Raw genomic sequence first — 15,197 nt, 5'->3', positions numbered from 1 at the left:
AGAAAAAAAAATCAAGAACCCCAAAACCCCTTTGGCCCCTTCCATGCTCAAGTATCATCATCATCAGGTGCCATGCCCAATTTGAGCTTTGACTGCTATGGCCCACACACTCCTGTTTCGGGTCAAGTGGATCAATTCATTGGTATTCATTTCCAGTTCTCTGGCTGCTGTCACCATCATCATTTGTCTTTGTCTTCCTCTTGCTTTCTTCCCTTCAATCTTCCCCAAGCATCAGCAAAAGCATAAACCTTATCCCCTGCCCCCCACTTGTTCTAGCATAAAGCATCAGCATTCTCACCACCCACCATACAAGCAACAGCAAAGACCCAAAGAGAGACAAAAACTAACTGTTCATATCATATAGTCTCAGTCTCACTAACAAGGGAGAGACAGATATCCCTCCTTCCACAGCGAGAGGAGAGACAGTCACTGTATTTATAGAAATCTCTACAATTTGTACATGTATATTTTTGCTAAATTCTGCTTTCCTTTTCTGTGCACTTTCTTTGTAGAAATCTGAAATGTCTCTAATTCTATCACAAACAAGAGAACATCTGCAGATGCTGGAAATCCAGATCAGTACACACAAAGTGCTGGAGGAACTTGGCTGGCCAGGCAGCACCTATGGAAAAGAGTACAGTCGACGTTTCGGGCTGAGGTGCGGATTGCCCTGCTGAGTTCCTCCAACATTTTGTGTGTGTTGTTTCTAATTCTTAGGCTTTCTACAGTTTTTGCTTTTGGATCCATGTCGCTCTGAGTGGAAAACACAGTTTAGATACAATTTAATCATGACTTTTAATTATTAATCTAAAAATGAATTTGATTTGCACTCTTTACAATGTGTTGTGTTCCAGTTAAGGTACAAGACTAATAAAACGCTCTGTTTACGATAACCTGTGATTGGGTCTCATTTGATTTTCCTCAGGGATTGGGAGGATTAAGGCAATATAGTTGTGACCTCACTGTGGCTTTCTGTCTGTGCTGTCACTGTGCAAGAGTGAGAAGGCACAAGAAACACTCTGATGTCCATCCACTTGTACAGTATGCAGAATGGGTCATTTGGGAGTGTTTAATGTTGATAATGTTCTGCAAGTGCCAATTCCAGCTAGATTACAGGCGAGGATCCTAGTTTATTGCTTTTAGAGGCTGGTTAATTCTAGTAGGTGGAGTGATAAGCAGTTGATTACATTTCCTTAACGTCTTTCCTGTGTCTCCAGAGGAGGTTGTGGTCATCGCACTTGCCAGCTGCATCTTCGGGTGGTTGATAAGATAAGCAGCACTACAGCGAAATTTATTCTCCCAGAGACCTGCTATCACTAAGCCCTGTCATGTCATTCTGCCATTCTCAGCAAGTACTTAGTGGTTTCGACATTGTGAGGCAAAGCCCTGAAACTAATCACACACTGATTATTTCATTGCATAACATTGCATGAGATGGAGGGGAATAGGTGTCCAGAGAGTACAGAGGAATTGCAAAGACTGCTTTAATCATTGCAATGCAAACAAAGTGCTGGAAAAACTCAGCAGGTCGAGCAGCGTCTATGGAGAGGGATAAACAATTTCCCTTTCTGGCCAAGACCCTTCATCAGGCCCGAAACATCAACTGTCTATTCCTCTCCATAGACATTGCCTGACCTGCTGAGTTCCTCCAGTGTTTTGTGTGTGCTGCTGTGGATTTCCAGCATCTGCAGGATCTCTTGTTTATATACCTAGTGGCCACTTCATTGTTTACAGGAGTGAAACCAGTGGGGTTTTCTGCAACTGTGGCTCCTCCACTTCAGGGTTCGATGTGTTGTGCATTCAAAGATGCTTTTCTGCACACCACTGTTGTAACACGTGGTTATTTGAGTTACTGTAACCTCCCTGTCGGCTTGAACCAGTCTGGCCATTCTCTGCAACACACACAAAGTGCTGGAGGAACTCAGCAGGCCAGGCATCATCTGTGGAAAAGAGTACAGTTGATGCTTCGGGCTGAACTGGCCATTTTCTTCTGACCTCTCTCATTAATAAAGCATTTTTGTCCACAAAACTGCCGCTGAGTGGATGTTATTTTGCACCATTCTCTGTAAACTCTAGAGACTGTTGTGTGTGATAATCCCAGGAGATCAGCAGTTTTTGAGATACTCAAACCATCTTGGCTGGCACCAACAATCATTCCATTGTCAAAGTCACTTAGATCACATTTCTTCCCCATTCTTATGCTTGGTCTGAACAACTACTGCATCTCTTGACGATGTCTGCATGCTTATATGCATTGTGTTGCTGCCATGTGATTGGCTGATATAGATATTTGCGTTAATGAGCAGATGTACTGGTGTACCTAATCAAGTGGCCGTGAGCTGCTACAGGTCACATTTGGGCAAGGTGTAGCACCTGCTTTTTCCCCCCACCCTACCAGGCTCACCTGAAGCCATGGGATTAGGTGGTGGATGGTCGTATGAGCAACTGGTACATATTGTAAGTTTCAAAGGTACATTTAATGTCAGAGAAATGTATACAATATACACCCTGAAATTCTTTTTCTTCGGAACCATCCACGAAAACAGAAATGCCCCAAAGAATGAACGACAGTTAAATGTTAGAACCCCAAAGAACACCCCCAGCTCTCCCCCCACGCGTAAGCAGCAGCAAAGCAACGATTCTCCCCCAACAAAAAAACCATCGGCACCCCCCCCGCCAAGCACTCGAGCGTGCAGCAGACCATCAATAAAGACAGACTTGCAGTACCCCAAAGACTACTCGTTCACCTGGTAATTCGATATACCACAAGATCTCTCTCTCTCTCCCTAAAAAGGGAAAAAGAGGTGTCTCTGTTTTACAGCGAGAGGGGAGATATAATAAACCACTCGCTGATTTTCAATGTTAAAGGGCCATTGCATCGCTTCTTCTGAGCTCTGTGCCCAAAGAACTCGGGTCTCTGGACACACAGCCTGCAGCCAGCTTGCTGCTTTTGATCTTCCGTCTCTCACGACACACCGAATTTCTGCAGAGGCACCGACCTCTAGTCTGCCTGCCTCCAGGGCCACGAAATCCCGAAACTCCAAAGGCATGCTAATCTTCTAGGCTGCGTCCTTGGTATATCGAATAGTGGCCGGTCTTGAGACCTCAAGAGCGGATCCCATTCCTATACAGAACCGAAGTCAGCGTGTAACTCCAGGTCAGGATCTTCAAAAGAACCCTGAAAGGGAAAAATAGAGATATTAAAGAAAGAAATAGAGCTGTGTCTGAAGATGCAAACAAAGGAGTCGCTGTTAGGCACCATTGTCTCCTAAACAGGACCCCCTAAGTCCTGTTTATTTGACAACCTCTGTTGATTATTGATAATTGCTGGGATCACCTGTCTTGTAAAGGCAATGGCAAGCCACTTCTGTAGAAAATTTGCCTGAGACCATGATCGCCCACGTCATTCAACACGGCACATAATGATGATGATCAGACAGTGGCTGCACCTAATTACAAAATGCAGTGTGAAAAAGGATTTCCTTTTGCCTCTCTGATGGCTTTGGTAATCATTGTAAATCTGTGTCCTCTGTGTATTGGAAATTGAAAGTCATTGAAAATTGTTTCCCTTGTATTTACTTGTTTTATGTCTTCCCCAAGTAAATACAAGGGAAACAATAAATACAAGACATAAAAGAAGTACAGAACTTTTGCTACTTAGAAAGCTGGGTGACATCAGATAGCAGGTGCGACATGGACATCAAAAGAAGAATAGGGATGGCAAAAGACGGCTTTACGCGAATGAAGAGTATACTGACCAATACTAAACTAGGCATGACAACTTGCCTCAGTGTACTGAAATGTTATGTTTATCCAGTTATGTTATATGACTCAGAATACTGAACAATATCTAGTAACATGAGGAAATGAATTGAAGCAGCATAGATGTGGTTTTTGAGGAGGATGCAAAGAATATCATGGACGAAACAAATATGTAATGAGGATGTCGTGAGCAGAGCAAACACAAAAAGAGAAATAATGTATGAGATCATGAAAAGGCAACATGACTTCATTGGACATGTGATTAGGAAAGAGGAGTTAGAATGCACTGTAATTATGGGAAAGATTGAAGGGAAGAAAGCAAGAGGAAGACAAAGACAAATGATGATGGAGACAGCAGCCAGAGAACTGGAAATGAATACCAATGAATTGATCCTCTTGACCTGAAACAGGAGCGTGTGGGCCATGGCAGTCAAAGCTCAAACTGGGCACGGCACCTGATGATGATGATAATGTATTTACTTATTTCAAACCTGTAACAATTTTAAATATCTCTATCCAATCTCAATTTGATTTTCTTTATTCTGAAGAGAACACCAACTTCAGTCTGTCACCAAGACTGCATTCCCACCTCCCTCAAATCTCTGCAATTAATTCCTGAGGTTTCTTCCAAGTTTTCAATCTTTTGAAGATTTTTGGGATATCCTCAGGTCAATGATTAACTAATTAAAATATTTAAAAACAGAAAAGAGTTTCAGTTGATCTGAAGTATTATGAAGCATCTTAGAGGCACTTTCTAAGGATTAAAGATTAGCTTTAAAGTTCAAAGTAAATTTATTATCAAAGTGCATATATATCACCATATACAACCCCAAGATTAATTTTCTTGTGGGCATACTCGATATGAGCAAGGTGTTGGGGGGGCACGGTAGCATGGTGGTTAGCACAGTGCTTTACTGTACCAACAGCCCAGGCTCATTTCCCATCACTGCCTGTAAGGAGTTTGTACATTCTCCTCGTGACCACGTGGGTTTCCTCCGGCTTCCTTCCAAAAACAAGCTGCCTGGTAGGTTAGTTGGTCATTGTAATTTGTACCGAGCTTAGGCTAGAGTTAAATTAGGGGTTGCTGGGCGGTGTGGCCTGGAGGGCTGGAAGGCCTTACTCCCAGCTGTATCTCAATAAACAAAAATAAATAAATCTGTAATAGAATCAATGAAAGACCGCACCAACTTCGGCGTCTGACCAGTGTCCAAAAGACAACTGCAAATACAAAAGGAAGGAAATAATAATAAATAATAAAAATCAAGAACATGAGATGAGGAGTCCTTGAAGGTGAATCCTTAGGTTGGGGAAATATTTCTGTGATGGGGTAAGTGAAGTTATCCCCACTGGATCAAGAGCCTGATGGTTGAGGGATAATAACTGTTTCCAGACTTGGTGGTGAGAGTCCTGAGGCTCCTGTACCACCTTCCTTATGGCAGTACTGAGAAGAGAGCATGGCCTGAGAGGTGGGGGTCTCTGATGATAGATGTTGCTTCCCAGTGACAGCATTTCATGTAGATGCGCTCAGTGGTTGAGAGGGCTTTACCTGTGATGAACTGGGCTGTATCCACTACTTGTTGTAGGATTTTCCATTGAAGAGCATTGGTGTTTCCATATCAGGCTGAGATGCTGCCAGTTAATATAATGTCCAGACTAGTGGAGAGTGTATTTGTCACATGTACAAGACAGTGAAATGTGTTGTTTGCATCAAATCATAGCAGTGAGGATTGTGCTGGGGAGCCTGCACGCTTCTGATGCCAGCATAGTATGCCCACAACTCAGTAGCCATAACCGTACGTATTTGGAAGGTGAGTGGAGCCCGGAGCACCTGGAGTCACGGGGAGAACGTATAAACTCTTTACAGGAATTGAACACTGATGCTGAGCTAACTACTATACTACCATGACTATTCTTATGTTTCTAAACATGACATATTGTTGCAGTCAAACAAAGGCAGCAAACATGGTGGAATTGTTAATTTAATGCTGTTGGTGCAGGGATGGGTATTGTTCAGGACAGCTCTGTCCGCTGCTGTTCTTTGAAAAGTACTGGATGTTTGTCTAAATGGGAGATCTCTGCAGTATTACCAAGTTCAAGGTCATTGTCATCTGACTGTGCATATATACAACCAAATGAAAGAATGTTCCTCCAGACCACAGTACACTCACAATACACGCATCACACACAGAACATGAATCAAAATATTGTACCCAAATAAGTTAATAAAATATAATTCAAAATGCATATAGTAAAGCACAGCACAGGTCAACAGCTCGCTGTCTTAGTGATGAGACCTGGGTGATGGCAGGGTATTCATTAGTCTCACAGCCTGAGGGAAGAATGTGTTACCCAGTCTGACAGTCCTACTCCTGATGCTCCTGTATCTCCTTCCTGAGGGTAGTGGGTCACAGAGATTGTGGGATGGATGGTAGGGAACCTCAACAATTCTTTGAGCCCTTCGTCTACAATGCTCCCGGTAAATGTCACAAATAAGGGGGAGGGAGACCCTGTGATCCTCTAGGCAGTGTGTTATTATCCTCTGTTGGGTCTTGCAGTCTGATGCTTTGCGGCTTCTGTACCACACAATGATGCAGACAGACAGGGGACACTCAATGGTGCTCCTGTAGAAAGTGGTTAGAATTGAGGTGAGGAGCCTTTCACACCTTGAAATCCTCAGAAAATACAGATGCTGCTGTGTTTTCTTGACTTGTGAGGAGGTGTATCTTCTGTAAATTACTTTTAACAGCAATATTGCTTCCAGCTGTTGCCTCCTAAGCAGATCAACATTTTTCTTCTTGCCTGTATTTTTGTGTAAAATAACATTAAACCTGTGGCGAGTGTTTGTATTGCTGGAGATAGTTAACACATAGTGGGTTCCCATAAATAGCAGTCGCAACTAATGGTTATTTATTTGATAAAGGGGGTGCTGTTGTAGTCTGGCGTACTGACCTCTACCTTGCCGAGGCACAGCAACAACTCGCGGATACCTCCTCTTATTTACCCCTCGATCGTGACCCCACTAAGGAGCACCAGGCCATTGTCTCCCACACTATCAACGACTTTATCCGCTCAGGGGATCTCCCATCCACTGCTACCAACCTTATAGTTCCCACACCCCGCACTTCCCGTTTCTACCTCCTACCCAAGATCCACAAACCTGCCTGTCCTGGCCGACCTATTGTCTCAGCTTGCTCCTGCCCCACCGAACTCGTTTCTGCATACCTCGACACTGTTTTATCACCCCTTGTTCAATCCCTTCCGACCTATGTTCGTGACACTTCTCACGCTCTTAAACTTTTCGATGATTTTAAGTTCCCTGGCCCCCACCGCTTTATTTTCACCATGGATGTCCAGTCCCTATATACTTCCATCCCCCATCAGGAAGGTCTCAAAGCTCTACGCTTCTTTTTGGATTCCAGACCTAATCAGTTCCCCTCTACCACCACTCTGCTCCGTCTAGCAGAATTAGTCCTTACTCTTAATAATTTCTCCTTTTGCTCCTCCCATTTCCTCCAAACTAAAGGTGTAGCTATGGGCACCCGTATGGGTCCTAGCTATGCCTGCCTTTTTGTTGGGTTTGTGGAACAATCTATGTTCCGTGCCTATTCTGGTATCTGTCCCCCACTTTTCCTTCGCTACATCGACGACTGCATTGGCGCTGCTTCCTGCACGCATGCAGAACTCGTTGACTTTATTAACTTTGCCTCCAACTTTCACCCTGCCCTCAAGTTTACCTGGTCCATTTCCGACACCTCCCTCCCCTTTCTAGATCTTTCTGTCTCTGTCTTTGGAGACAGTTTATCCACTGATGTCTACTATAAGCCTACTGACTCTCACAGCTATCTGGACTATTCCTCTTCTCACCCTGTCTCTTGCAAAAACGCCATCCCCTTCTCGCAATTCCTCCGTCTCCGCCGCATCTGCTCTCAGGATGAGGCTTTTCATTCTAGGACGAGGGAGATGTCTTCATTTTTTAAAGAAAGGGGCTTCCCTTCCTCCACTATCAACTCTGCTCTTAAACGCATCTCCCCCATTTCACGTACATCTGCTCTCACTCCATCCTCCCACCACCCCACTAGGAATAGGGTTCCCCTGGTCCTCACCTACCACCCCACCAGCCTCCGGGTCCAACATATTATTCTCCGTAACTTCCGCCACCTCCAACGGGATCCCACCACTAAGCATATCTTTCCCTCCCCCCCCTCTCTGCATTCCGCAGGGATCGCTCCCTACACAACTCCCTTGTCCATTCGTCCCCCCCATCCCTCCCCACTGATCTCCCTCCTGGCACTTATCCGTGTAAGCGGAACAAGTGCTACACATGCCCTTATACTTCCTCCCTTACCACCATTCAGGGCCCCAAACAGTCCTTCCAGGTGAGGCATCACTTCACCTGTGAGTCGACTGGGGTGATATACTGCGTCCGGTGCTCCCGATGTGGCCTTTTATATATTGGTGAGACCCGACGCAGACTGGGAGACCGCTTTGCTGAACATCTACGCTCTGTCCGCCAGAGAAAGCAGGATCTCCCAGTGGCCACACATTTTAATTCCACATCCCATTCCCATTCTGACATGTCTATCCACGGCCTCCTCTACTGTAAAGATGAAGCCACACTCAGGTTGGAGGAACAACACCTTATATTCCGTATGGGTAGCCTCCAACCTGATGGCATGAACATTGACTTCTCTAACTTCCGCTAGGCCCCACCTCCCCCTCGTACCCCATCTGTTACTCTTTTTTATGCACACATTCTTTCTCTCACTCTCCTTTTTCTCCCTCTGTCCCTCTGAATATACCTCTTGCCCATCCTCTGGGTCACTCCCCCCCCCCCGTCTTTCTTCCCGGACCTCCTGTCCCATGATCCTCTCGTATCCCCTTCTGCCTATCACCTGTCCAGCTCTCGGCTCCATCCCTCCCCCTCCTGTCTTCTCCTATCATTTTGCATCTCCCCCTCCCCCTCCAGCTTTCAAATCCCTTACTCACTCTTCCTTCAGTTAGTCCTGACGAAGGGTCTCGGCCTGAAACGTCGACTGCACCTCTTCCTATAGATGCTGCCTGGCCTGCTGCGTTCACCAGCAACTTTGATGTATGTTGCTTGAATTTCCAGCATCTGCAGAATTCCTGTTGTTTGCGTTATTTATTTACTTTGGAGAGGGATTAACATGCATGGGTGTGGGAGGGGAGAGAAGGGGCAGAAAACAGTTGGTCACTATTGACCAGAAAGCAGGCAATGGGGTTGCACGGTAGTGTAACACTGTTGTAGCATTAGCAACCCAGTTTCAATTTCCACTGCTGCCTTTAAAGAGTTTGTGCGTTCTCCCCATGACCTGTTGGGTTTCCTCCATGTGCCTTGGTTTCCTCCCACATTCCAAAGACGTATGGGCTGATAGGTCACTTCGGTGTAATTGGGTGGCCAGGCTCATTGGGCTGGAAGGGCCTGTTACTGTGCCAGATTGCTAAGTAAATAAATAATAAAATAAACAGGGTGCGGCGATGGAGCGAGTGCGGTGCCTGTGAGAAGGTGAGGAGATGAATGTGCATGAGAACCAGTTTTTGGGAAGATAAAGTGGATAATCTATTATCTATGAGAGTTGCCCATCTTCTGGTATGTATGGGGCCTCTCTCTGCTCTGCAATGTAACAGCTCCAATTTTGGTTACAGAAACACGTCAGATGGCATCTCTATTCACACTCTCAATTTCTCAAGAGATGCCAGATGGTCCAGAGCCTGTTCAATGTGAGCTAATTGCATGATCAAAATAGAAGCCAGCCAGAAGCAGCCCAGTAGGCATATGGTCCATAACTTTGGAATGTGTCTCGTTCCTTTTGAGAAACCAGGTGAAGGATAGGTCTATAAAAAATTAACACAAACTGTAACTGGTATCAGAAGGAAGCCATGTATAAAACTGTCTAAAAACAGGGCTTCCAGTGTAAGAGATCTGCACTGAACTTATAAACCAGAATCAAATTTAATATAACTGGCATATGCTGTGAAATTTATTGTTTTGTGGCAGCAGTACAGTGCATACATAAGAAAACAATAAATAATAAGAAATGTATATAAATGATTAAGATTTACTGTGTGTGTGTGTGTGTGTATGTGTGTGTGTCTATATATATATATATAGATAGTGCCAAAGACTTTTGCACAGTATTGTATTTGTCAACATGGAGTAGGGGTTTGGGACTGATGGCAGAAAAGGAGTGCTGGGGTGAGAGTGGGCCAATTGCAGTCACACCCAGTCCTGAGACACCAGGCAAGATCATTTGATTCAAAACAATTGGTTTATTGATCATTACAGAATGTCTCTGGTGCTTCCTGCTCCCTTCCCCTTTTCCCAACTATGATTCCCTTCTCCCTGCCCCTTCCCACTCTCAGTCCACAATAGAGACCCATTTCAGAGTCAGGTTTACCATCACTCACATGTCATGAAATTTGTTTTTATGCAGCAGCAGCAGCACAACAGCAATATGTAAAATTACTACAGTACTGTGCAAAAGCCTTGGACACATATATGTACCTAAGACTTCATACTGTAGTAAAAAATCCTGAGTTAGTATTTGTAGATTTGTATGTTCCACACAGATATTCCTTTGTGCCCTCCTTCGTCATCATATACTTTGTCCCTAGTTTAGCAGAATTCCTGGAGAAATGTATTCCTGTTGTTCACCTCATTTACTCTTCTGGTAGCTGCCTCAATTAGCCAAAGTTCCATGGAAATAGTTAGAAAGGTATAAAAAAGACAAATTACCCATTTAACTGAGTAACAAATTATGTATTTAGATTAGATTATTAGATTATGAGGACACTCAGTCCTCATTTATTGTCATTTAGAAATGCATGCATTAAAAAATGATACAAACGTTCCTCCAGAATGATATCACAAGAACACAGGACAAACCAAGACTAAAACTGACAAAAGCACATAATTATAACATATAGTTACAACAGTGCAAAGCAATACCATAATTTGACAAAGAGCAGACCATGGGCACAGTAAAAAAAAGTCTCAAAGTTCCGATAGCCCCATCATCTCACGCAGGCGGCAGAAGGGAGAAACTCTCCCTGCCATGAACCTCCAAGCACCATAAGCTTGCCAATGCATTGAAAGCACCCGACTGCAGCCGTCTCTGAGTCCGTCCGAAAACTTCGAGCCTCCGACACCGAGCACCACCCTCTGCCGAGCTCTTCGACCCCGCCCCGGCCGCCGAGCAACAAACAAAGCCGAGGACTCGAGGTCTTCCCCTCCGGAGATTCTGGATCACACAGTAGCAGCGGCAGCAAAGCAGGCATTTCAGAAGTTTCACCAGATGTTCCTCCGTGCTCTCACATCTGTCTCCATCAAATCAGGATTGTGCACGGCACTCTACTTGACAGATAACAGATATCACCACCGGAGTGGCCACTGCGAGCTGCATTGCGCCGCTATTTAAATAAAATGCAGAACAAGTCTGGCACACCGTGATTACTGCTGCAGTACTATAAAACTGTATTACTACTTAATAGTTATTGATAGAAGAATTTGTGTTCTTTTGACTGTAAATGAACAAAATCGCTGCAGACACCTGGGGTGGATAATAGATTGCCTTCAAACAATGCTATCAATGATTGCACCCACAACTTGTTGAGATAGTGGTACTGTTTCATTTTTCACTCCTTGCCATTTCTGGCATCTCAAAGCTTGAATGCTTGAAACTGTTCTGAGTTCTGAGTTGTCTTGCTTTTTGAACACAAGTACTCACAACTGACACGATTCAAAAACCGCTCTAAGCATGGTGTAGTGTCTAATGGCCACACGCGTGCACGCAGCTGATGCTGGTTAGAAACTCTTCGACAACAGTATCGTGCCCCAATTAAGTGGTATAGTATCCCAAATAAACGAAGGAAATTCTGTCTATTTTCTCAGGATTAGATTTTGTTCTTTAAGAGTTGTCCCAAATAAGTGGCTGCCTTGATTAACCAATGGCCCAATTAAACGGAATCTATTGTACTGACATACAACCAATGTGCAAAAGAAGATTAATCATGTAAATATTAAAGTAAATAAATAATACTGAGAATCCTTGAAAGTGAATCTATAGGTTGTGGAGTCCGGATCAGTTATTCATCAAGCTACATTAGAGAGTGGGTTTAGAGTTTTAAATCAAGCTGTCTTCTACATATTGATTCAGAAACCTTCATCATAAATATTTTGATGGCGGGGGGAGTTCAATGATGAAAGGAAGGCGGAACAGTTGTGGGAAACTTTGACTTTTATATCCTCTTAGCTTTTATAAATTTAAACCTGCAGTATTGTGACATTTTTAATGCATTTTGTTTTTCCTTCACCCAATAACAGATCTCTGAAGAAACTAAGTGAGGACAGCCTGACCAAGCAGCCAGAGGAAGTCTTTGATGTGCTGGAGAAACTTGGTGAAGGGTGAGTGCTGAATGTCTGCAAAGAAACCAGTTGTGGGTTTGTTTGAAGTTTTACATTTTGAAAGGCAATTAATATGATGCCTACATGCCTTGACCTTTTTAGTTTCACTAACACAAACCCCAATTCTGGCATCTTGGTCATCTCCAAATTAAAATTTCCTCTATTGGTTGTCATGTCTTATAATTTCCCCAATCCCCTTCACCCTCCTAAAAATAAACTGGAACTTTACCAGCCTTTCCTCCTTTAAGGCACTTCATGAAAATCTTTGTGTCTTATGGTCATCCGATGGCTTGTGACTTTGTGTGAATTTTTGCTTAGTAACAATCTTGAGGTATGTTTGCTTTGGCACTATGATATTAATGATGCAGCAGGCAGCGAAGAGTTAATTCCATTCTGGTGACCTTGACCTTACTATACTGTTTCCACAGCTGTTTTCAAAACTTTTCAGTCAGTGCATTCCTTGCTCTCATATTTTTAGCATGTCTGAACCACCTTCCTACCCTGTCTTTAATTAAAAACATTTGGTCTCAGTAATGGGGTCAATGAAACTGAGAGGTGAGTGGTTGGCTGTCAATGACATCAGTCACAAGAAGGGGATGACATAGACATCCAAATGTACTGGATACTCGACAAAATGCAAAAAATTGAAGTTTAAAGTACATCTATTATGGAAGTATGTATGTTATATACAACCTTGAGATTCATCTTTTAGCAGGCAGTCACAAAACAAAGAAACACAATAGGACCCATTTTAAAAAAAACCCACACAACAAACACTGTCAAACACCCAATGTGTGATAAAACAAATCATGCAGACAATAAAAAAGTAATCAAGTAGCACACAGAACGTTAGCCGCAGAGTCCCTGAAATTGACTCTCCAGCCATGGAGCCAGCTGAGTGCTGAGGTGGGTGGAGCCAGATGGTTGCAGGCCACAGCCACAGAACCAGTTCAGCGGTGAGTTGAGTAAACCTCGTGGAGTAGTGAGCCGAACGCCGGTTTGTCCTTCAGCCCTTGGCCTTGATCTTCTTAAACTGGCTTAGTGCTCAAACTGGTCAAACATCAGTTCATTTATCACTTTCGGGCCTGGGCCAGGGCCCCACCACTGCAAACCGGCCGCAAGTCTATTTCAGCAAAGGCCACCTTGCTGTACCTGCATTTGTGATAGTCCCGTTCGCTGATTCATTCGGAATACCGCATAAACGCCAGGTCATGCAGATGGTTCAGAAGCACAGCTCCCAAAGGGAAATTACAGGCTGTGGATTGCAGTGACCATAATCCACTAAAAGTGTTATTAATAGAATAGTTAGTAGTTTTGTTTGCTGCCTGTAAAGCATTGTCGTATCTTGCCAGCACTATTTTTGCTCAGGTCTATAGTCAAAAAATACTGGAAATCTCATATATCTGGACAGAGAAATCATTAATGTTTTAGATCTGTGATTTAGGTCAGAAATTATGAAAGATTAGGAAGCCAGAATGTTGACTGTTCTTTCCTTTAGAGGAAGGTGCAGAAGTCTTGAGTTTTGGGCAAAGTTTGCTCAGCACATTTTGTGGATTGCAGTCATTTTAGAGGATTTTGCAGTTCATGTTGTGTGTGTTTCTGGTTACTCCTTTGTTTTATTGCTATTTTGCGCGATTGTGATCAGGGTGGACTGATAGCCTGCAGTCAACGAATGACAGTGCGAAATTGAACTAAACTGAACATTCCTAGACTGTTTCAAGGACTCTGCAGTTTAGTGTTTAGTATTCTGGGTGTTATTTGCTGGATTTGTTATTTTGCACACTGGGTGTTTCTTTGTTTCGTGGCTGTCTGCGAGAAGCCACGTGTGGGTTCTATACTGCATAAGATAGTAAATTTACTTTGAATCTCTGAAGCTTTTGAATCTTGAGCGATCCCATCTAATCTTCCAGCATTCTCTGTTAAAGTACACAGCCAACATGCTTTCTCAGTTTCTTTTGGTTATTCAAGCTGATGCAGAGAGGAGATCACAGCAATCTCAGTTTCTGGGCCTTGCTCCTTAGTCCTCTTTCAGTTTTCCAAAACAAAACATCTTTCAACCAAATTTAACCCAATTTCACGATGTATGTCATTGATACTGAACCTGCCTCTGAAGACACTGAGGCTTTACAAGACATTGGTCAGTCCACACTTGGAGTATTGTGAGCAGTTTTGGGCTCCTTGTACAAGAAAAGATGTGCTCGTAATGGAGAGGATCTAGAGGAGGTTCACAAGAATGGTCCTGGCAATGAAGGGATTATTGAATGAGGAGTGTTTTATGGCACTGGAGTTTAAAAGAATGAGGGGAGATCTCATTGGAACCTTTTGAATATTGAAAGGCCAAGATAGAGTGGATGTGGGGAGGATGTTTCCTATGGTGGGGCAGTGTATGACTAGGTGGTTTCTTAACATTGTTATAGCTGGGGTGGTAGTGGGGATAAGTTTCAACTATGTATTAAATGCTCCCAATTCTGTGTGTCTCAAATAGCCTTTGACAACCAAGTCCATTTTCAGGCTTTCATGTGTGGCTTAGCCTGGTGGAACCATTTGTATTGGCAAAAGAAGGGGTAAAGGCACGTTTCTGGTGCTTTAAAACCAGTCGCTTTGGGCAGATGGGGCTCGTTAGCGTCATTGCCAGCTCTTCTCGGAGATGGAAAACTGGTATTAAACCTCTGCTGCCTTGTGGCTGTACCCACTCATGGGGAGGCTTTGGGAGTCAACCCTGGGGAAAAATCCAGAGCTGGACTCCCTAAGACCTTCATCGAGTTCAACACTGACTAGCAACTCCTGTGACGCCGCTGATGCCAAACTCTGCCATTCCTTTGTATCATCAGCTGCATGGAGAGGGGGAGCCTGCTGTATGGGCAACAGCTTGCTCTCCATATTGTACTTACCTGGCTTGCGTATCACGTAGACATCCATGGTGTATCCTGACCAATGGAGGGCCGTAAGGAAGTCTAGGACCAGAGGGCGCAGCCTCGGAATAGAAGAACATCCCTTTAGAACAGAGATGAGG

The 15,197-nt window shown here is 43.9% G+C and overlaps 1 protein-coding gene across 2 annotated transcripts in view; it reads left to right on the top strand.

Annotated features, from left to right (window-relative positions):
- The window catches only part of LOC134342665 (serine/threonine-protein kinase 3/4), a 226,417-nt gene that overhangs the window by 27,065 nt on the left and 184,155 nt on the right, over positions 1-15,197 (top strand). For both annotated transcript variants that reach the window (XM_063041055.1, XM_063041056.1), the window contains exon 2: positions 12,104-12,184. In XM_063041055.1, coding sequence (XP_062897125.1) covers positions 12,104-12,184 — 81 coding nt within the window. The remainder of the gene's footprint in view (positions 1-12,103; positions 12,185-15,197) is intronic.

This window comes from Mobula hypostoma, chromosome 2 (genome assembly GCF_963921235.1).
Source record: "Mobula hypostoma chromosome 2, sMobHyp1.1, whole genome shotgun sequence".
In the NCBI taxonomy this organism is placed as follows: Eukaryota; Metazoa; Chordata; class Chondrichthyes; order Myliobatiformes; family Myliobatidae; genus Mobula; species Mobula hypostoma.
The sequence above is the reverse complement of the archived record's forward strand: the minus strand, read 5'-3'. Positions and strand labels throughout refer to the sequence as shown.